At 40.0% G+C, this 23,390-nt stretch overlaps 2 protein-coding genes across 5 annotated transcripts in view; one reads left to right on the forward strand and one right to left on the reverse strand.

The window, feature by feature from the left end:
• The window catches only part of ZMAT5 (zinc finger matrin-type 5), a 493,595-nt gene extending 488,791 nt beyond the window's left edge, over positions 1–4,804 (reverse strand). Inside the window, exon 1 of one of the 3 annotated variants that reach the window (XM_044068461.1) lies at positions 4,626–4,804. The gene's annotated coding sequence lies outside the window, so the exon portion shown is untranslated. The remainder of the gene's footprint in view (positions 1–4,625) is intronic. The other 2 variants (XM_044068460.1, XM_044068459.1) reach the window with 2 other exon arrangements.
• A 75-nt stretch (positions 4,805–4,879) lies between these two features.
• On the forward strand, positions 4,880–22,870 carry LOC122799421 (cytochrome b-c1 complex subunit 9). 2 transcript variants are annotated; one of them, XR_006364468.1, is made up of 2 exons: positions 4,880–5,169; positions 21,646–22,870. XR_006364468.1 is itself a non-coding variant. In XM_044068462.1 (2 exons), exons 1-2 carry the CDS (start codon positions 4,909–4,911, stop codon positions 21,691–21,693), a joined length of 189 nt encoding a protein of 62 aa, XP_043924397.1. In that variant the 5' UTR covers positions 4,883–4,908; the 3' UTR covers positions 21,694–22,870. The 2 variants fall into 2 exon arrangements, 1 of the variants encoding a protein (XP_043924397.1); XM_044068462.1 differs by having other exon boundaries at positions 4,883–5,049.
• The last annotated feature ends 520 nt before the right edge of the window (positions 22,871–23,390 follow it).

Consider the following 23,390-nt stretch of genomic DNA (forward strand, 5'->3'; position numbering starts at 1 on the left):
AGGGATGATAATACATTTCTTTTTGAGTTTAAGGCCATGACTTTGGCACTAATCATTGATTGTGTAAGACCCTCTTGTAGGATGTTGAGATCATTTAGAGATTCTATGAACGCTCCCAGTTTTCAGTCATCAGCAAACTGTCAGCCACAGACCTTTAGTTGTTACTTGTACTTCGAAGAAATAGATTTCAAACAGTAGAGGATCCGGGACTGATTCCTGTGAACACCACTGGTTACAGGTCTGCTGTTGGAGGTCAATTCCCCTATTTTGACTATATGTGTTCTATCAGAAAGCCAGTTAGTGACCCATCTAACAATACAAGAGTTGATACCTAGCTGGGTGAGTCTGTCAATGATGCTTGAGTGAGGGATAGTGTCAAACACTTTGGCTAAGTCAAGGTAAACTGTATGCACAGTTTCTCCTTGTCCAGGGCCTTGGTGGTCTCAAAGAAGTAAACCATGTTTAACAGGCATGATATCCCTTTGACAAATCCAAACTGAGTAGGGTCAAGTGTTTGGAGATTATCTATATCTTTGTTGATAAGGTCCATGATGACTCACCCCCTAGCCTTGGAGATAAGGCTAGTCAGGTTAAGAGTTTTACAGTCCCCAGGGTCAGTGGAAACACCACCTTTGTGCAAAGAAATAACAGTGGTCATTTTCCATTCAGCTGGGATGAGGTCTGTGCTTAGACTATGATTAAAAAGAGTACCCAATGGTGTTGCTAATTCATGTTGGAGCCCATGCAGGACGCAGGCAGGGATGTTATCAGTTCCCACAGACGTTGGGTTTTTTGGCCTTAGAAAGGGCGTTTATGACTTGCTCTTTAGAGAAACAAGGTAGGGATATCATGGGGTATGTGTTGGGGGACACAGAAATGACGTTTTCACAGTTAGCTATGTCCACATGCTCAATATATGTGGTATCATTAACTACCACTTCTTGACAGATCTGGGCCTTTCCTTTTAGATTACAGATGTAACTAAAGAACACCTTACGGTTGTCCTTAATTGAGAAAGTTAATTTGGATTCATAGTTTGCTATGAAGGACTTCGCAAGAAGTCTTACTTGCTTAAGCTGAGGAGGGAGTGTTTCTAGTTTAGAATTCCCTCCCTCTTACTCTTATACAGGCAGTCCCCGGGTTAAGGAAGAGATCTATTTTTTAATCTGTCCTTAAGTCAAATTTATATACAAGTCGAAACAAGTACATATGGTTCTTATTAAATGTCACTTAGTCAAATGTTTGCCTCAGTCTAGTATTTATTTTACTTTTATTTGCATACAAAACACTTTAGAAACACTTCCAAATTAAAAACAAAATCTTAAACATAATACTGTATACTGTAGTAATAATACTGCAAGTACAGTGTAATAGTACAATAACTAATAGTATAATAACTATGTTCATACACTACCTGTGTAGGAGACCATATAGGAAAGAGAGATGTAGTAACTGGTTCTCTGTGAGAGACACTGACACCTGGAACAGACTATCACATTGCATTAAAGCAAGCACTAGTTTAAATATTTTTAAGAACAGCTTGGAAACTTATGGGGATTATCACTTCGACACAATCTTACACTGAGGCATTACCGATAAACTTAGAAAATTGAATGTAAACCCCTTTGTTGTAAGATGGGTTGCTAACTGGCTCACAACCGGCCACACACTATCAAAGTGGGTGACTCCATATCAACCAGAAGACCTGTTACCAGCAGGGTGCCACAAGGGTCAGTGCTGGGCCCCCTACTGTTTGGTAGATACTTCTCAGAAGTTCAGGCTAAAACTAAGGGGCTGTGGCTGACCAAGTATACGCACTGCAAACTGGTGCAATTATCGAATCCCCAAATTATACTAGTATACGTCAGGAGGGTCTTAGCAGACCAATGACTGGTGTCTTAGTCACGATCTCAAACTAAATGGAAAGAATGCATCATCATTCCCTTCAGTAAAAGCAATGTCCCTTCACATTATCAAATTAACAACAATACCCTATATACATACAAAGTGGTAAGGGATCTGAGATCACAAGTAGACTGCAACCTTAACTTTGACCACCATGTGTCTACTGTAGTAAGAAGGCTTTCTATATAGCACACTTGATTAGCAAAGGCATAGACTCTTAAGCAAAGGAGGTTATAACCCCTCTATACTCATCACCAATCAGGCCCATAATCGAGTATAACACCCCTTTTGGCATGTAACATACAAAGCACTTGCAGCAATTGGAGAGATCTCAGAAGTTTCTAACAAAGAAGATCAAGGGACTCCAGCACATGCCTTATACAGACAGACTAAAGTCCCTGTCACTACACTCAGTATCATACAGACTTCTTAGGGGAGACTTATGTCTGGCTTACAGAGCAATCTCCGACCTGACCAAAACCAAATGCATTTGCTGCATATCTGTAAATCAAACAGGACCACAGCCACCCTTTCCATGGACCTAAATATGGCCTGTAACTTGAATAAGACATGCTGGAGGAGCAGCTGTGTCTCCCAGTGACTGCCACATCTTTTGAATAGACTGACAATTCATGTGAAGGAGAACACCTCTATGACACTGTTCAAAAGGAACCTGGACGAGTGGATGGGGCACTGTAAATTCTTCCACGGGATAGCACCCACAATCCTCCTGGACATGGGCAGTCATTACTAAATATTGACTAGACTATCACTGGTACTACATTGGGATGAAACAGCTAGGCTTGAAATTACCTCTGGGTCGATAGCCTAGTAACTTCCTACGATAGCCTAGTAACTTCCTATGATCTTAGGGTACATGGGTAAGCTTGAAGGGCATTGTTGCCTACTGCTGAAATATCTGAGTATATATTCTTTACATGAATACACTTAAACAGGAATGGTTCCCACAGCAGACTTTGTGGGACTTCCCTGCTTACGGTCTTGTTTGCTAGTAACTCTCATCCAAATACCACTGTATATTTCCAGTCAGACAAACGCTTGTCTTATTTAGCATTTCAGTTCCCACCTCTATGCCTTTTCATTTTCCTGAAGGGAATGGTGACAGAAGACCTTGCTGAACTCAAACACCATTTCCAAAGGAAATCTTCAGACGCTGAACTGAAGCAACTTATGCCAACCACACCTCTTCTGCGCAAAGCTATGTTGTTGGCCATTAGCAAGAGAATTAACATTCAGGAACTAACATATTACTTTACAGATCATTTATTAATAACGTTCGCTGAAAAAGAAAACAAAATCCAGAAAGTACCCAACTCTTAAACCCACCTCTATAGAAAAGATCCATCATTGTCAATTGGCAGCAGCTTTCAAGGGAAACTCTGCCGTTCAGGCATTGAGACCAACTACCACTATCAAGTTTTTAATTCCCCTAGAGGGCTCTTTACCCAAACAGTGTTATTTACCCCCTTAAGACTATTGGGTTCCTTCCCCATTCACACCTCTGTACTTCATCACTTGTGTAATTACGAAGGTGACTAACTCATCCAGCAGTTCTGCACCCCCCAAAAGGAAAATAAGTAAAATAATATAAAAACAAAAGCCTACCAATTACTCGTTCAGTTCCCAATGTACCTTTTTTTTTATTCTGGCCAGCCTCACCCCTCACCGGTTATCCCCTTCTCTGAAGGTTCCAATGCAGAAGAGATCCCTAAAGATCTGGTTCTTCACCTCTCATTCTATTAAAAGTTTTCCTTTTGCAATAATAAATTGTCTTACATCTATACTTAGCCCTACTAGTATTTTTTTTAATTAAGCTTGCTTATTCCTTTTGATACACAACTTAATTATCTTCCTTACAAACCATCATTTCATATCATCAATAAACTTACCAAAAAACTAAACTAGTTTACCTGATTTTAATCTCAGTGGTATTAATTATAAAGCGTGTCAGTTTCCTGCAAATGTAACAGCCTGAACCTAAAATGCTCAGATCCTCAATGCAACCCCCAAAGATTCAACAACTCACACAGCTCTACTCCGTCTCAGGATTCATCTATTTCACTGCACCTTTACTATCTTGGGGATATTACAGGAAGGTGTGCAATTGCAAAAAGGCTGGCCAACTCTGACTTTATAGTAAAGTAACAAGAAAATAAATACCTGACTATCCGTGGGGGGATTCAAAGTGCTGCAGATATTTTTAGTAGTAATATCTTAATTGCATTTATACAATTGTCACTTAAATCTGCCAAGACAATACGTTACCAAAATCACTACACTCATTCAACTGTTAATGTAAAGCTTTTGATAGTTTCTATACGTAATGTTACAAATAAATAAAAAACATGGCTAGCGCCAAAGCATAAATGAATAATAGTCTTGCATAAGAGTGTCAAAATATAGAGATAAGAAGAAACTCCCTGTAATTATTTTAAACTGCAGGAACAACACAAACAATTTGCTCCCTGACGCTCTGGCCAAATTTACTATATATTTTCTGAAGTTAAGTGTACAGCTCCGATTACTCTCAGGTTTTATTAAGTGCAATTCACCTCCTGGATTACCAGTTTTAGTGGGGATTAAGAGAGACAGAGATAAAAACTGCGTCAAAAACAGGGACAGAGTGTACCTATAACATACTAACTATAAATAAAATAGAAGTCCACAACGAGTTGTTGCTAGGTTACCAACTCACTCACCCAAAATTCATAAGGAAGACAACTCCATACACGCTGTTTCTGTTTTTAACCCTTTATGACTCAAACATTTATAACCCCTTATGACTCAGGAAAAGTAAGAAATGGTCTATCTTAGACAGCTGCTGATCTATTAGAACACTGGAAATTGCAGTCCGTTCTATTCATCCTTCTCTCAAGCGATGCGGCCTGTGATTGAAGAGCTGACTACATTTCCCAGTGACCTCAGCAATGGGTGACTTATATTGTGTGCGCCTTGTTTCACTGGTGTCATTTCTTTTTCAAGATGGCGTTGGGTGACCGGGTATACAATTTGCTGTTTCGGAGAACGTCTACCTTTGCGTTAACAGTGATTGTTGGCGCAATTTTTTTTGAGCGAGCCTTTGATCAGGCTGGGGATGCGCTGTTCGAGCAATTGAATCGCGGGGTGAGTTGCTTCGGGAGTGGATTATGGACTGTATAGAGAATTGTGGTGATCTGACCTCTTAGAGGACATTGCTGCAGATATCTAATGTTGGATTTTCTTCAGTCTGGGAAGTGATAAGGGGTAAATTTTATTTTACTTAGAAGGATTAAATAATTTATTTTGGTAGTGGGGTTGGTATTATGTTGTTTATAGAAGTTATATTAACTAAATTCAGATTTTTAAAGCTTCGTAGTTTGACCATAGCTGGTGGCCGCAGTGGTGCAGCGGTTATCGTTGCCGCCTCACAGCAAGAGGTTCTCCGGTTCTATCTACAGCTGGGGTGCCTTCTATGCCGAGTCTGCACGTCCTCCCTGTGGTCGCGTGGGTTTCCACCCACATCTCAAAGACATGGTGTAGGTGCATTATCTGTACCTCTACTGTATGTAATTACTTAGAAGTAATGAACACGGTTTTCCCTACATTGACATTGTACCTAAGTTTTTGTTGTAAAAATTCTGACATTGTACCCTACTGCTTTTCTGTATGATTTGTTGTAAATGCTTTTTTTGCAGTTTGATCTCTTAACATTTGTACCCAACTGTTTTTCTGTAAAATTCTAATTTTTAGCTACCATTGCAATTTTCTTGCTGACTTTATATAAAATGTTAATACTGATTGCAGAGCTTTTCTCCTCTGGTCTCCACTGACAATGAGCTAATGCTCAGCTGGACTACCCCGGTTAACAAATGTAAAATAAATTGGCCTCAGGTGTATGTGTGTGTGTGCCTTCTGTGAAGGGTTGGGTGCCGGGCTGGCAACTCGACACTGTAAAACTCCACTGCCACTCATGAGCAGACAGGTGATCTGCTGTGGTGACCCCTAAATGGGAAAAGCTGAAAGAAGAAGATAGTTTGACCATAGCTGAGAAAGAGAGGGAATCTTCTGCAGAAGAAGGTAATCCTCTGATAAATAAGTAACTGTTACTAGCTAGAGGGAATATAGTTTGCTCTTTTTTTCATGTATCTTTTATTGTTATGGTAATATAATTTGCGTAGTACACTTGAACATAGTAAGAAAGTTATTAAAACTTACCTAGGTGTATGTTTACAAGATTATCTATACATGATTTATGTCATGTATTATGGAGTTTTTCTCCTCTGGACTCCCCTGAAAGTGGGATTTATGTTCACTCGGACTTTCCCTTTAATCAAATGACAAATAGCCGTGAGAATGTTAGTGAGAACAGAATGGTGATATAGTTTAGACAATGCAATTCAGCATTTTTGGTTAACTATCAAAAAGAAATGACGTTCTTGTGATTTATGTAGTGTATTTTCGTTGACCTTTATATGTTTCATGAAACTCATTAACTTCAATTAAACCCATGTCAAGCTTATTTCAGGTATGGAAACTGTTCTGTTCAGTTTTATTACTGGTTAAATGTAAACTTGTTAGTTAGTTAGTTAGTTATGAAAAAGGATTAATATATTAATGTCATACAGTTGCAGTTAAAATCTACTTCTCGAGTTCTTTTACACACAGCTTGTCGATGTGTATGTGACACCAGCTAGACTATTCATTTGCTAGACTATGCTGGGTCACCTGTTTGTAATGCCTGCAATTATGGCTTATAACATTGCAAGTATTAACACTAAATTTAGAATTCTTTAAATGACTGACTCCAACTCCTAGGCTATTTAGGACTTGGACTGTCATGGGAGTTCACTGTTCTCCACATTTCACCAATAGGATTATTGCACAAAGACATCCCATGTTCTAATATTATTTATACTGGTAAAACTATATATATTGCACACTGACAGGAGGAACTTATCTTGGTTCTGTTTTAAAGAGATGGCCAACTGCCTTTAAAGGGCCATTTTAAGCCTAATTAATCTGACCTTGAACCCAAACTATATATATATATATATATATATATATATATATATATATATATATATATATATATAAAATGTTAATCTTATCTTGGTCCTGTTTGAGATGGCTATGTTCATAGTTTGTAGATGTATACTAGGCTAACTGCCTTAAAGGGCCATTTTAAGCCTAGCTAATAATCTGATCTCTGGCCCAAACCCTGTATTTTGTGTTTGAGCTGAAATCCTTAACCATTACACCAAGCCTGGTTTATTCTAAGTCTAATATCAAGTGGCAGTAAATGCTGTTTGTAATTTATCATTATCGCACTATTTAGTTTGACCCACGCTGCAGTGGGGAAGGGGCATGGTGCGTTGAATGGCATGTGTCGATGTTATGGATGTCGGCCAAATGAGTTGTCGGTGTTTTGAGCTTTAGGTGTTTTGGTCTGTCTGAGGAGTTTGTCGATCTTCTGAGCTGTCGATCATATGGAGGTAGACCTATATATATATATATATAATATATATATATATATATATATCTATATATATATATATATATATATATATATATATCTATATATATATATATATATATATATATAGAACCCACAGGGTTAGAGTTGCTGGCGCTGTGTCAGACTCCAAAGCGGTCACAAGTGGTGTCCCACAGGGCTCGGTCCTTGGCCCCTATTGTTTGGCATCTACTTCTCAGAAGTACAGGCCAACATGGGAGGACTTTGTTGACAAAGTTTGCAGATGACTGCAAACTGGGCCATAGTGGAAAGTGCATCGGACACTGATATCCTTCAGAAGGGACTCACGGAAACAGATAGCTGGTGCCAGAGCCATGGCCTGAAGTTAAACGCCAAAAATGTATAGTCATACCCTTCGGGAAAAACAAGGTAACCCCAAGCTACCATATAGGTGGCAATCCACTAAGCACAGAAGAGGTTATCAGGGACCTGGGGACCCAGGTTGACAGTGGCCTTTCTTTGACACTCACATTGCTAAAGTGGTTAGAAAGACCTTCTACATTGCCCACCTGATCATGAAGGGATTCACATCCAGATCTAGTGAGGTCATTGTTCCCTGTACTCTTCACTTATCAGACCAATGATCGAGTACAATGCCCCATTCGGGATGTATCTCACCCGACATCTGCAGCAATTGGAGAGACCCCAAAAGTTCCTCACCAAAAGGATAAAGGGACTCCAAAATCTGTCATATGCTGCCAGATTGAAGAAACTCCAGCTCTATTCAGTCGCATACCGTCTGCTCAGAGGTGACATGTGCCTGACATACAAGGCCATGTCCAACCCGGAATTAATGGACATGCTCCACCTCAAAAAATCCAAATCCACCAAAACCACTAGAGCAAGCGACTTAAACCTTAGCACGGATATAAATAGGACGTGCTGGAGGGATAGATTTATCACTCAGAGACTCCCTATGCTGTGGAATAAAATCCCGGTCCATGTGAGGCAGAGCACCTCGCTGACTCTGTTTCTAGACCTGTGGATGGGAGATCGTAGGTTTACCCCGGGAATCATCTCTGGGTCACTGCTGGACAGAGGCACAACAAACTAATGGGCACAGTATTTTTTCATATAACAATAATTTGGGCTAGGCTTATAAATGCCTTAGGGCAGATAGCCTAGTATGAACCTATGAACCTATAACAAGCATAAAAAAGCTACTCTCATGTAGTAGATTGTGTGTGTCTGTGTGCGTGTGTTTAATATTTGTAAGATAGCTCATAGGTTGGTACTAGGCTTGGTACTAGGCTTGGTACTAGGCTATCTGCCCTAGGGCCTATACAAGCCTAGCCCCATAACAATTCCCTGGCTATTTCTTCCCTGGACCCCTAGCAGGGCGACTGACTATCCGCGGGGTGAATTTCCTATCTCCCATCCAATTGTCAAGGTTCCTTTTGAAGAGGGCCAAAGAGTTGCTCTCCTTGACATGTATTGGCAGTCTATTCCCGACTCTGGGGAGTCTCTGGGTCAGGAACCTATCCCTCTAGCATGTTTTGTCCATTGTGATGACCAGGTTTAGATCCCTGGAGCGTGTGGCTCTTGAGGGATTAGGATTTCTTTTAAGTGTAGCATTTCCAACAGCTCTGGGTTTGACCTGGCCTTGTATGTTAAGCAGAGATTGCCTCCGAGTAGACTATATGCGCAGAGTATAGTTGGAGTTTTTTAGATTCGTCAGCATAGGGCATCTGCTTTAGGCTTGTGATTCTTTTAGCGAGATATTTCTGCGGCCTTTCTAGTTGTTGCAGATGTCTTGAGAGGTACATAAATGAGGAGTTGTATTCTATAATGAGTCTAATGAGGGATGAGTACAGTGGGACAATGACCTCCTTTTTTTCTGGATGAAAAGCCCTTGGTAATGTGCCACATAGAAGGATTTCCTGACTCTTGTGGCGATGTGGTTATCTAAGGTGAGACCACTGTCCACCTGTGTCCCTAGATCTGTTATCTCACTTTCGGTGTTTAGTGTACTGTTTTTTCCCAAAGGCGATAAACTATACATTTCTTGGCGTTGCACTTGAGAGCCCATGGCCCTGGCACTAAGCATCTGTTTTCTGTAAGGCCCTTTTGTAGAATATCCACATCATTTGGGGATTCGGTAGTGGCTCCCAGTTTGCAGTCATCTGCAAACTGTTAGCCAAAGTCCCTTAGTGTTGGTCTGTACTTCAGAGAAGTAGATGCCAAGCAAGAGTGGTCCCAGGACGGAACCCTGAGGTACTCCACTTGTCTGGAGTTGAATTTGGAGTCTGCCACTTTTACAGTATGGGTTCTTGTCAGTAAGCCAGTTGGCAGCCCATCGAGTAACGACGGGATTATGCCCAGCTTAGGAGACAAGCTCAGCCCTTCATGAATCCAAACTAAGTTGCCAGTGTCTTTGTTTGTTTACAAGTTCCATGACAATACATTCATGGCCTTGCAAATCAGGCTCGTCAGACTGATGGGGCGGTAGTTCCTAGGATCTAAGGTGGTTTCCCCCCATGTGGAGTGGGATAACTGTAGCTGTAGAATGCCTTGTGGTTGTCTTTGGAATCTTTGACAATTTTATTTTCGTAACTAGCTTTGGAGGCTTTTATGAGGGATCTCAGCTTCTTACTGAGGCTGGTAAGGGAGTTTTTTGCATCCTGGGATTTTCCTCTTTTTCTGAAACAGTTTCTTCCTTTGTTGTTTTTTTGATAATTGTAAATACTATGACACCCCCACACTGGCTTTTTTTTCAAGCAGAGACCACCCAAACCTGCACAAAGTTCATGTGTATGGGGTACTACACTGCTTTGCGACAGCTGATGCTAAAATTATCTTGAGGTGGCATGTAAAAGTGCAGTTCTTTCTTAGATGTACAGTAGTTTAAGCAGTAGCTGTATTGCATCTGCTCATATGCCCCTAAAAGTAAAAGTTGTTTGGTGTGATAGTAATGACAGCTTGGGTATAATTTTAATAGAGGTATTAACACACCTTTTAATTAGGGGCAGAGATTTATTAAAAAGCCTTGCTTAGTGCATTTTTTCCCCTGTTTCCCCCTCAAATTTGTATGAGGCTACTCTGTGTTAAATGAATACCCATAAACAAGCCGTAGAAATTTATGGTGGTACAAGACGCAAAGTAGCATAGTTTCACAGCAAGGTGGTCCTTTCGGCAAAGTCCTATGCATAACTAGAGCACAGCACTGGTAAAGTTAATGGGTGCAGTTTTTTCAGTATACCATAAAAGTGTATTTGGTACACTGTCCCATCAGATTATGGTGCAGTCTACTAAAACATAGGTGTTAGACTTCTAAAATTGAGAATCTTTTCAGGTTTTATTGACTCTGGAAAAAGTATAGCTGTCTAGTTTTAATTTTTCAACTGTTCATGCTTCATATCTTGCCATAGATTTTTGTATGCTCGTTCCCAAGGTAATGGGCAAGCTGTATTGTAAACTGTTCTTGTGGCATTTTCTCACCTAAAGTTATCCATCTAGTGGAACAGTATACTGCTTGTATGGATTAGATCTTTGTTTTGTTGCCTGTGGTCATGGTTCAGGTTTCACTCCTGACCTCTGATTTGTAAGTCATGGTTGTTTGCATTTCCTGTGGGTGTTTGGGCTTCTTTTTACCTTATTTGTCCCAGGGCTTCCACCTTTGTCCTTCATTGACAGGAGCAGCAGGTGCTGACTGAGGTTTTATTTGGGGGATAAACTCTTGGCTAAGCTTGTTAAGGGCCCTAAGGCCATTAGCCTAGTAACCTCATATGATTCTGATTCCATAAACTTCCCTATTTGGTATTCAGAAAAAATATGTTAAAATACCCAGTGAAACAACCAATCTGACATTTGTAGGAAGTTAGAGTTTATATTACTAGCAAAAAAATCTCAACTCGCAATAAGAACTAAAGCTTACAATAAAAATCAGATCTGTGTATTCTAAAAGATGTTAGAAAGTAAAAATTCTTAATTATTTAAACAAAATTGGGGAAAGGTGCTCGTGCTTCTTTTTTCTGAATATCTTGTCAAAAGTCTGAATCTTAGGAGGGGATTGCTGTAAAATATTTATTGAAATGCAGTGACTGTGTAATTTATAGCACAGTGGCTTTCATGTACTGGCATGGGCAACCTCATTCATATGGGTATGGAGACTAAACTTTAGATGCACTGGCCATTGAAATAGTTTAAAGCCATGTCATATGTGGCTTTCAGCTAATTAGTTAGATCAGGTTAAACTAATTCCAGGTATGACAGACACTGCCTTCTGATTGGGCAGTATAATTGCCGATTACCAAGCATTTGTGATGTGGAGACATCCATTGCTGCATGTTAAATGTATACTCAAGGTGACTTCAGCATCTAGACAGTGGGGCACAGTAGTAGAAGGAAAAGTTATTTCCCATCTTGGGGGGGGGGGGGGGTTAGCCCTTCTTTAAAGTCTACATGGAACTACAACAACCCTGGAACAAACAAAATAGGCTGGTTTTCATAGGTGGTTAGTAGGTTTGCAGTCAGGAGAATCACTGAGGAGCCTAGCTCAAATTTCCTGTTGCTCCCCCAAGCACGGTCTACTTGCTCAAGGTCAAACAGCAGGTCGCTAAGATATTCAAATCCTTCACTATCAGAACTGCAGCTCATAGGCTACTAGCATAACATGTGCATCTGATTTCATATAAAGTGGATGCGAAAGCACATAGTGCTTCTAGAAATATGATCTGAAACACTGTATTTAAGTTTGTGCAGATTAATGGCTCAAAGACTTGAGGGTGTTCTCTGATTGCTGCTGAGGTGTTCTCGGATTGCTGCTGAGGTGATAGCAGCAACAAAACAAGAGATTGAGTTTTGTGGAGTAGTTGTGATCGAGTATTGCAGAGATACTAAAGAAGTACTAAGTTGCAGAGTGGAAAACTGCTTCTTTATTTCCTCACCAATATCTTTCTTTTCCTTTCTCCACTTGCGTGTGTTACTGGTAGGTGGTTATGTCTGGCTGACTGCCTAACAGTGTCCCCAGGCTCTGCAGCTGAGTCACATATGTCCTGTGACAGCTGAAGTGGGTGTGGTCTAATTCCATCATTTCTTTTGCCTCTGGAGAGAAATTTATTGTATTAATGCGGTATATCCTGTTCCACTTTCCAGGTTTTATATGTGCATTAGTTTGGCACAGATATTTGAGGCAATGTACTGCAGCAGTCCAAACTCTTTCCTGCTGTGTGACTGAGAAAGTCGATTAACCCAGGCATGATTCTCAATTTGCTCCTTAAAAAGACTTACTTAGCCATTTTGTTTCAACCAGACACTGAATTACATTGGGCAGCCTCATTTCTTGGTAGAATTATTTTGCATTTTTAATGGTGTTTTGTATATCGGTATAACAGTGATTTTCCTACCCCTGCACTACTTTGAACTAAGATTTTTGAGGTGAGTTGCTTAGTGTTTACCTGACTTCTTATTGCAGAATTCAAAGTTACCTTTTTTGACAGTCATGACTAACAACAAGCAGTGTGTGAAAGGCAGGCTACTAGCTGAAATGTTAAAATTCTAAGTTTTGGAAGAATTGGGTACTCTTTCGGTTTAGAATGAGTTTTTACTTGTGGTTGTCTCTCTGGAAAATACAGTCAAAGTAAACTTGACTGGATTGTCACTGGATGAAGGCTAATTTTGTGTGCGTTTACTGTGAGCAGCATCAGTAAAACACGAGGCAAGGAAAGCCGTGCTAAATACCTGTGAGCTTCACTGTAAATGTGAGCAGCATCAGTAAAACACGAGGCAAGGTAAGCCGTGCCAAATACCTGTGAGCTTCACTGTAATCCGTGCCGGCACAAGTGAAGACCCCACCTTCTGAAACTGTGCCAGTTGAATGACTAAGATGCAGGCTGTGTAAATCAAGGTCCCTCACTTCATATAAAATGAGGAAGGACTCAACTGGAGAAATTTGGAAGTTGGAGGGCTTTGTAGAACTAGATTGTTGCCACTCAGAAATTTATTTGACCACAATTTTGGATTTGTGGTGCTAATGGATGAACACTTAAGGAAATGAGTTTCAGGTTTTTTTGAGGCACAGCAAAATGTGCTTATCTATCTTCCAAGACCTAAATAATTCAGAAGGGCTTCTGGTCCTTGCTGCCAAATCTACCTTTGCATCCTTTTTCTTCAGTAAGGATACTCTGGAACACTACCTATCTATGTCAAGCGGAGCTCATCATTAGCACTCCAAGAAAAATCTTGATTGGATGGGTAATAGGAAATTCACCCAGGGAGCCTTCTGTGGCTGTGCTTGCCAGGCACATGAAAATTTTCTTGGGTGGCGAAAGCCCAAGGTACCTTTTTGGCTAGGCTTGTATAGGCCCTAGGGCCAATAGCCTAGTACCTACCTATGGATATGAAGCTAGATTAGTTTTTGGAAGTACCTTTTCTCTTTGATAAGGATATGATTTTTTTCCCCTACTAATGCATTAAAACTCCCTCTTTAGGGACTGATGGGGTCAGTCTTCCTTTGATTGCATCTTTCGGTATTGTTTTGAAAAAGGAATATATCTGTGTTCTAAGGGATGGTGGGTAGTGCATCGAACCAGTTGCTACTTATTTATTTATAAAGGTGTTTAGCACAACACTTGAAATACTGTTTTTTAGTGACAGCACTGTTGCTTTTAGCGTACAGCATCTGGGGTTATGTCCAGAAAATATGCTTGGTTCAAGGGTCCTATCTTGAGTAAAGTGACTTTTTTTTATTGGTAGTAACCTTGGGTATGTTTTGGCAACTAGATAAGTGACCCATTCACTTGAGATAGGAGAATGTGTCTTGTCATGTGGTATATGTTCTCTCCAGTTTTTATCAAACCATTGGGTAAGAGGTTTCCTAAGTTTGAGGGACTTTTTTTAGGTGACATTCTACTGCTAGGGGTAAAATTCTGCTGGTGGTAGGTGTCCAAGCTGCAGTTCTTGGCCAACTTTTGAGCTGAGAAGTAGGATCCTGTAAGTTGCTTCTTCAGTTCCTTGCCTATTAGTGGTACCTCCATCTCTCTTGTAGTTCCCTTCCTTAACCAGCTTCTCAATAGTAGCCCAGCTGGTGATGAATGCCTTTCTGTACTCTGCCATTATTGAGAGAGATCCAGTTCCAAATCACTGGATTTTAGAAGAAACGTTCTTGGGTAACAGGAGTCAAGTGTCCTGCATTCAGTGGGTAGGCAAGTAGCTTGACTAGCCAGCAACCTTTTGAGGATTCTGTGCCATTTGTATGCAAGTATTCAGTGACACATGGTGCAAGACTTCACATGAGGTTTTTAGTGATTTTGTTTTTGTTCAGGAAAGGTGATCCTTTTGGCAAGTATCTTTTTGAGCTTGTCTTTGATAAAAAGGTTTATAGTAATGGTTTGCTGTAGGTCAGATGTATCTTTCCTCGTAATAAAGTTCTGGCACATATTTCATCAAGGCACCTTTTAGAGCAGTTATTTGATCCATGCCATCGGATCATTAATTATGATCTGATATTTCTGTTTTTGGAAAAAATATATATTTTATGGTGGGGAATCAAGCCCCCTCCCCCCAATACACATCCTCATACTGGTGCAAGCTCTTGTAGTTCCTAATATGACCAACAAGGCCGCCTTGCAAGCTAGAAAAGTTGCTGAAACACATTAGCCGAGGCATACTTGGGCTGATTTTTCATTTAAAAAAAAAAAAAAAAGACTGAATGGAAATCATGTGTGGGAAGATGCTTGGAAGATTTCTTTTTGGTAGCCTGGTAGGTGGACTACAGCTGACACTAACTAGGTAGGTGGAGTAGCCCATGTGCCCTTTTCACTCACAGCCAGGGATCACACAACAAAAGAAAAATTGTACTGTGAAGATCTCTGTGCCAAAAAAAGCAAGAGTGCAATTAATATTGGTTTCTAAATAGAAGGGTTGAGAGTAGTTGTGTTGCTTTTGAATAATGAAAGATGAATTCTTGCTTGGTGATGAAATCAGCAGATTCTGTTCACTGCTGTCCAAAGCAAGTTTTTTATGTTTGTGAGCAGTTTACTGCGGTATTCGGTAATAGAGTATAGTCTACTTTTAGATGAGCATTCTGCTTCCTGTGTAACAGTGTAAGAAAATTAGAAAGTTGGTCAGCTTAAGTTGCAATATCTTAGCAACCACTTTGTCAGTATGGTGAGTCCTGAAACTGGTTGAGTCCTGATTTGCGTGCAGAATCCAGTACACTAGCTTTCAGCCTATAGGCAAATTTTTCATTTTATTGGGCAGAGGTCTTTATCATTTTGCTTGTTTAAGAGTTCAGGTAAGTCAATGACTAAATTGAGAGGCAAGGTTAGTTGAAAGCATTATGAGACAGGTAAGCCACTAGTAAGTTGGATCAGTTCCAAGTGTTACTGTGTGGTGTATTGTCCCAAGTATGTGACATGACATCTGTCAATGCACATGAGGTCAGGTTGTCACTTCAACTCTGACAGTCATCTAAAGCCAAGGTTTACACCACCGGGTGGCTAGCCCTGCCACGGGAGTATATGACTTAATTGGCATTAATTGTAGCATGTTGCGTGATGTTGACTATGAAATAAATTTTAGTAGTCCAATTTAAATTGCTTCTTGCATTGCTATAATGTTGTGTGGAGTGCCCCCCCCCCCCCCCCCCGTAAAGCATAGGAGATGATGCTATTGAGTGTTTTTAAAATTGGTATGTTTTGTTTGCACTTTAATTTTGCTTTTAAATGTTTGGAAGCTATCACTGAAGATAAAGCCTTGAAGGTAAACTAGTGTTGCTTTAACAGTAGAAGATTCCCAGGGACATTGTTGCATCTGGAGCTGTCTTGTACATTTTAGTGATGAATTATGTTTTTCGTTATTCCTAGCTTAATGCCTACCAGAGGATTTCAAACTTTGGGGGCATTTATGTTTTTGCTTGTTTTGTATGTAGTTTGAGAATAATTAAGTCACTCTGCTCATGAATGAGGTTACCTTTAAGCAAGACATCCTGGATATGTTTACTGTGAGTTGCTGGCTCATTGAATTTGAGCCTGGGAGGCAGCTGCTCACAGGACCCTAGACCAGCTATTTGTCTTTATAAGACAGTTTAGGAGTTCTGATAAGGTCTACTTATGTGGCATTGCCTTGTCTTACGACTGTGCTAAGAGGCCCATGCAAGGTAATACCGTCACATTTGGACTCTCTTTGGGATTCTTCGCGGGGTATCCATTTGCAAATCAGGTCCTTCCTTCCTTCCTTCCGTGGAGAACCAGTCAAATTTTCAGGCCCAGCCCTGGGTTTGTTACCAGACAATGTATCATCAAATTTACAGTACAAGTGTACAGAACAGACATGGCATTTATGGTCTACAAAGCTATGAAAACTAGTGAAGACTTTTTTTTTTTGTATATTATGTAGTATTGAAGGTTATATATCTACTTCAGGGCTGGATTGTAGTAGTAGGCCACAGAGTTCTGATTGACATCTTGGCCTCCTTGACTGTATAGGTTTGAGAGAGGCAGCCTGTCAGTCTTGTGACCCAGCTTCTTGATCTCTCGAAGGGCTATGTAGCTGCTACCTTCCTTCCTTATGAGCACAGAGTTGGTTACTGGTGACCAAGCTTCAGGGTTAGTATAATGACATGGGTTTGTTCATCCTGCGTACAGCACTGCCACTCGTATGTATTTCTGGCAGTGGTATATTGTACCGCATAGCAAACACTGCGGTGGTTGTGCTGCAGTAGCATTCTCGCCTCACAGTAAGACGTTGTCCTGTTCGATTCTCAGTCTTCTGTGTGGCGACATGTGTGAATGGGCGTTCTTTCGTTGAAGTTTGTGCGTCAGGCCCGGCAAGTCAGCACGTAAAAATCTACTGCCAATCATTAGTGGACCAGAGTTTCACTGTGGCGACCCCTAACCAGAAAAGCTGAAAGAGACCCCACAACAAGGCTGTCTTGTGCGTTATACATGCAGATTGCAGTAGCACTATTCAAGCTGTTACATTACAAACATTAAAATGGATCACCTCTACACAGTCTGCCTTTCTCAAATGGGTGAGGAGCCATGTTATTTAAAAATGTTTCTATCTAATTAACCATATACTAAACAGCCAATAAAACAAACACTTTTGGTAAATGTTGTATTTCTAATTTAGTTTACCACTTCCATAAACTTTTACTGCTACCCCCCCCCCCCCATGTCACACATGGTATTATGAAGAGTGTAGAGTCTAGATGCTTGCATCGAGTACTTGTATATATGCCTTATGATGCTGTTGTCACTTGGAGTCATACCTCAGATTCTGTAAGCCAGTGTACACAGGTGAGATATAGCCTCTCTATGCAGTACACACAGCTTGTAAAACTACATTTACATTGCTGCCACTACTCAATTCCTCCTATGTTAAAGGCGGACAAAAATTGGGTCTGATTGTTTCTGATTATATGGCCTTGATCAAACAGTTGGCTGACTTGAATACCTCATGAGAATCTGAAGTTGGTGGCAGAAATGTGCTTTAACAAAAATGCAAAGTGTTGTGTTTACAGGTTGTCTGACTTGTATGAGGTGTAGTGAAATATTTCACAGATAAGGCAGAACTAAATACCTAAAGATGAGTCCTTGTGAAGAGAGGGGTTGGAGTTCTGGGAAAAGTATCACCTTCAGCTTGGATAGTAACAGGCCCAAAACTAATCAATACAAAAAAGCAGCTCCAAAGAAATTTTGAGAAATGCAGGCAAAGGCATCTGGATGTGGACAGTTTTACAATGCTATAAGAAAACAAAAGGGCAAAGTAGAAAAAAGGATTGGTAGTGAAAAAGTTTAAGAAATAGAAACCGGAGGTTATGGATTACCTGCAAAATGAAGGATTTAGTGTAGAAAATCTAACTCTGCTAACATCACAGCATGGAGAAACCAGTGGCGCAAGAAGCATTTGATCAGTTGCCATATGAAGGTACCTTGGAGCCTTCCGTAGGAAACTAGTATAGAAGTTTAGTTGGAGGTTGCGCAGCAATGGAAGGAACAGGAAATTCTGGTAACTGACGCAGTCAGTGTTGTGGGGTGATAAGCCAGTGAGTTCCCATATGAAAGAGCAATGGATGATGCAGGATGAAACTAAAGAGAAGGTGGCACAGGAAGATGCTCTGGAACATTCTATAGAATGCCTAAAGGAAATGGAAAACCAAAGAATGTGCTCAGTTTAGAAGAAAATGTTCTATGGAAAAAGTTGCTTGATAAATGGAGATGAAATAAACTACAGAAAGTTGAGACTCAAAATGTTAAGGGTTTTCGTTTGTAATCTGAGGAATTGATTCTGCAAGGGTCTCTCAGTGCAGTGACAGTTTTAACACCTTTGCAGTAGTGTGAGGGGAGGGGATTCTCAATTTCTCTTGGAACTACAAAAGAAAACTGTGAACGAAGACCTGCAGTTTAGTTACCTTTTTGGCTGTAGCTGGATAACTTCGAAGTAGTGTAAACCAATGTCTGAGCCAAACCTAAATGAGGTTTCATTAGAGACTGAAAATAAGCAGCCATCTTACAGAAGGTAAAGAAAATAAGTGACCCTCCCAAATCCCATTAAATGGCAGTGGCATAGGAATTCTAAGTTAGTTCCTTATCTGGCATGAGTCGTACAAAGTAGTATGGGAAAAAGACTTGCAAGATCACGTTGATACATCAAGCCCCATTGGTAACTATGTTGTGGGAAACGGGCTACAATTAAGCACTTGGTGAGTTTGAGGCGTTTTAAAAATCTGTCAGGAAACGGTGAAAACATTTTTTTTTTTTAGTTCTAGGGTGGAGTTTTCCTTTTAAATCATTCTCCTTGCTGACACTACTCTCTGCACTGTTTCTTGCTCTGTAATCCTTTTACTGGACCTTCAAGCAAGTCTTAAGGCTCCAACATATAGCTGTGAAGCATACTTTTAATTCTGGCTGCACCATTTCCTGGGGATTCGTTGACTTGTTGTGGTATTTCCTGTATTGAAGCCTCCACACTAAACCCTTCTGAGATGATCAGTTCAATTTCTTTGCTTTGCTGTCTACCTAAACTTTTTTGCTTTTTAGTACATTCCACTTCTTTTTCTTTGTCTGGATGTCTGTATATACCTTCAGTTATATTTGGATCTGCGTGTCAATTACAGCTTTTCTGTGTGAGTATTGCACCTTTATACCATCTTTTTTCCTTCCCAAGCTTTGTGCATTTTAATAGTTTCTGTTTTTATTATTTGTGCTAATAGCACCTTCATTTGCATATTTTTCAGACTAATGATTAAATCGCAGGGGATTTAACTTTATTGTAAATGCCTCCCATGTTGGCGAGGCTTAACTTGGTTTTCAAGTACCACTCACATTTAAATGCTTGTATAGAAGGTAGTGGAAGGTGGATTTTAATTGGTCCTTGTGCTTAGTCCACCTGTTCCTTTAGTCCTAGTACAAGACTGTTTCTGGTTGGGGTGGTCATTTCTTTTTACCCAGTCATTATTGTGAATGACTTCAGAAAAGTGCAAGAGGATTTAGCAGTCCTGATTATGATGCAATCTGTCCTGGTGATGCTGAGGAAGGTAATGGGTGTCCTAATGGATATTAAAGGAGTATCTCTTTAGATTTGATGCACATTCGCTGTCATAATATTTATGCATGGTAATGCAGAGGGTCATGGTCATATTCCAGGTTAGTGGTGATTGAGTACACATTGAGCATGAGCAATCAGTACTGCAGCTGCTGTGCTCAGCTTAGTGTGCAGTGTCAAGTATATTACACTGTGTAATACAATGAGAGGTCTTTGGACACCCCAATCAGTTGAAATACTACTCAGTGTGCCCATTTGTAAATGGGGCATATCCTAACAGAAAGAAGTCTAGTTGCTGAACTGTAGTTGAGATGCAGAACTTTGTGATCTCCCCCACACGTCAAAATACTGCGCACACGGAAAATCAGGACACTTCTATAAAACCATGTACAGTTAAAATGTCATTATAGGATAAATGATATAACTCTGCTAAATACTGCTCCTTGAGCTGCTATATCTGTTTGTTTGTTTACCTCTTTCTTTTTGTGTGACAACTTTGTTGCTCTGTTTCTTATCCTCTAATAATAATATTTGTCTATATAAAATGAGTATTCAGCTCAAAATAGTACTGTACCTTAAGTTGTTACAGAATTATTTATCTGTACCTGAAGTTGTAAATATTTGCTTATGTGGAGCTTTTCTCCCCGGGCCTCTACTGAAAATGGACATGTATCCAGTTAGACTAACCCGGTCAACAAATGTAAAATAAATAAAAATTAAAATAAATGTACAGTACTAATGCCACTAAATTTTTTTTAACCTTTCAATAGACCTTGGCAGAATACCCCTCACTTTTGTCTTGTCTGTCCAGTCAAAGAAGCAAACAGTGGGTTGGGAGGGTGGCCTAATGGTTAATGTGTTTGCCTTACAAACACAAGATGCAGGGATTGAGTCTCACAAGGGATAATTGGCTAAGCTTAAAATGGCTCGCAAGGGCAGTTAGCTTAGGACTAATCTATGAACCTATACGTGAATGCTCTCTCTCAGCTGTTACCTAGCCCTGTGCCCTCGTGATGAAACTACATAAACCATGGCTTAATTCTGTAATACCCACACCCAGTTATAACAAGCTGGTAGTTGTATGCTAGCTTTTCCAACTAGATCATCTTTGTTCATTTGGCTTATGTGGATAAAGGGCAGAAATCTCTCACTTTGTGTTTTGGAGTGAGGGGGGTGTATTCTTGTTTTTTTGGGTTTGTTGGTGCTGAACCCATTGTCCATTGCCATCCATGTGGTACTGTGGGGAAAAAGTGGTGGATGCTATTTCTGTGTCTTGGTGGTGGGACAAGGTGACATACTGTTTACATACCTGACTACATGGAATGAAGGAAGGGCAGCTTGGAGAACTGTGACGTACAGGTATAAAGTGTTGCGTTTTAATTGTACTAGGAGTATACAATTTTTACAAGTAAACAGATTTTTAAAATGTATGGTGTAAGCTAAGAGTAGTGTGATCAGCTGTACATGCATAGCAGTCTTTTTTTTTTTTTTTTTTTTTTTCCAGCTGTACATGCATAGCAGTCTTTTTTTTTTTTTCCCCTTTTAATTAGTGAGCGCAAGTTAGGATGCCTGCAGTTTTGTACATGGAGTACAAGTGCATTTGTAAATTTAAACTGAGGTTCATTAAAAACTGAATCCTTGCTTCCTTTCCAGCTGATGACATGCAACTGCAGCTTTTAATCCATCTGCAAAGCTGACACTATTTGTTTTTTTTTTTTTAGAAACTCTGGAAACACATTAAGCACAGTTATGAGAAAACAGATGAATGAAGATGCTGCAGGCTGTATGGTGTCCATTCTCAAGAGAACTTTCAAGGTCCACTGCTGTCTTCCAGTTGAATTGAATTGAAGGATTCCAAGACTGAACTACCTGGTAGCATGTGGAAGCCAATTTTATTTTGCTCCATCTGTGCGTTTCACCATGTATTTAAACAATACTGTGTAAGCTATGGCTAATAAAGTACACACACACAAAAAAAAAAAAAAAAACGGGGAGAATGAAATGCGATTCCCTTCATTTTAACTACAGTTATGTATTGCTTTAGCAGGTGATTTAGTAACTTTTTACAGCATTGATATTCTTTCCGTTGAGATGCTATAGCTTTCAGCATAATGAGGGTTCTTTTGACACACCCACTTCATAATTGCCAGCAAAGCTTCATTGAACCTGTCTGTAACGAGTATTGCAATCATGGTACATAAGATTTATTGAGAATCTGTGTCTACACACTTTTACAATATGCTTTAGGTCAAACAATGTTGCTGTTTCTTTCCTAAAGAAAGTCCGGTCATATTTATGGGTCTAAGTCTCTTGAGGTGGCTCCTGCCCTTGCTAGCTAGCAGACTTTCCTCATCAAATCATTACAGTCTGCACTAGGTGGGTTGATGTAGTCATGGAGGGACTCTCTTTGAGTTGAACAGTGTACTTGAGCCCAGCTGGAATAAGCACAACAGTCTTGATGAGATGGTCTCTCAAATGTTACCAGGTAAGCTTCAAGGTCTTCTTCATTGGTGAGTGGCTCGAGCAGAGGAGATGACCTCTACTACACCATTAATTTTGCTACAGCTACCATTCATCAGCAGCGGTGGTAGCTATCTTCTGCAGCTTTTCCACTGTATTCATCATGCAACACATCTCCCCTGCAACCTCTGAAACAACCTCCTGATGATAGACCGGTTACAGGGAACATAGCACATTAGTGGCAAAATATAGCACCCAAAGAAGGGGAAAAATCCTCCTACTTCCCACACTGAATTTTCTTCACTACTCAGCAGTGATAGGTGAAATCAGAAATTCAGGGTTTGTGACTGAAGTGTCATTTTCCCACTGCAGCCTCCAGATGTATCTAATACCAGTGGTTTAGACTGGATTTGGTTTTTTGTCCATTAGATGTCAGTATGCACATGTAGGTGTATGCGTACACACTAAATAAAAAGTAAACGGATATTTTTTATTTGAGCATGTTTTTATTTAATGGATTTTTTTTATGGCTTTGAGATCTGTATAAATGCATTTCTGATGGCTAGTTATTTCAAAGAGGTCGTCATTTTTCTCTGCCTTTATTTAAACTCACTAATTTACTTGCCTTGTCAAGCAGTGCAAAAGTTCTACTGGCTTATTTTATATAGATATATAACTTGAAAGCCAAACGGGGACAAAGTATTGTATTCTTCAGCTGGAGAAAATTGTAAATTAAAATACGTGTCTTGTGATCAGTTCCTCCAAAAAGTGAACTGGTCCATTTGAGTAGTGAATACAGACATTTTCACAGTTCTTGTTACTGAACTGACACTCATTTTGATATGCAAAAACAGAGTACAGTTGATTCCAGTGCCTCTAGCTTTTGCAGAATTTGCCAGACCAATAATTCACTTTCCTTGCACGAGAACAGCTTCTCAAATACAGGATCGCAATTCCTCCAGTACAGGTTAGCTTTCTTCAGTCTCTGGAAGCACCTAGCTCTCTT

The sequence above is a fragment of the Protopterus annectens genome, chromosome 4.part0 (assembly GCF_019279795.1).
Source record: "Protopterus annectens isolate FY-2018-M chromosome 4.part0, PAN1.0, whole genome shotgun sequence".
In the NCBI taxonomy this organism is placed as follows: domain Eukaryota; kingdom Metazoa; phylum Chordata; order Ceratodontiformes; family Protopteridae; genus Protopterus; species Protopterus annectens.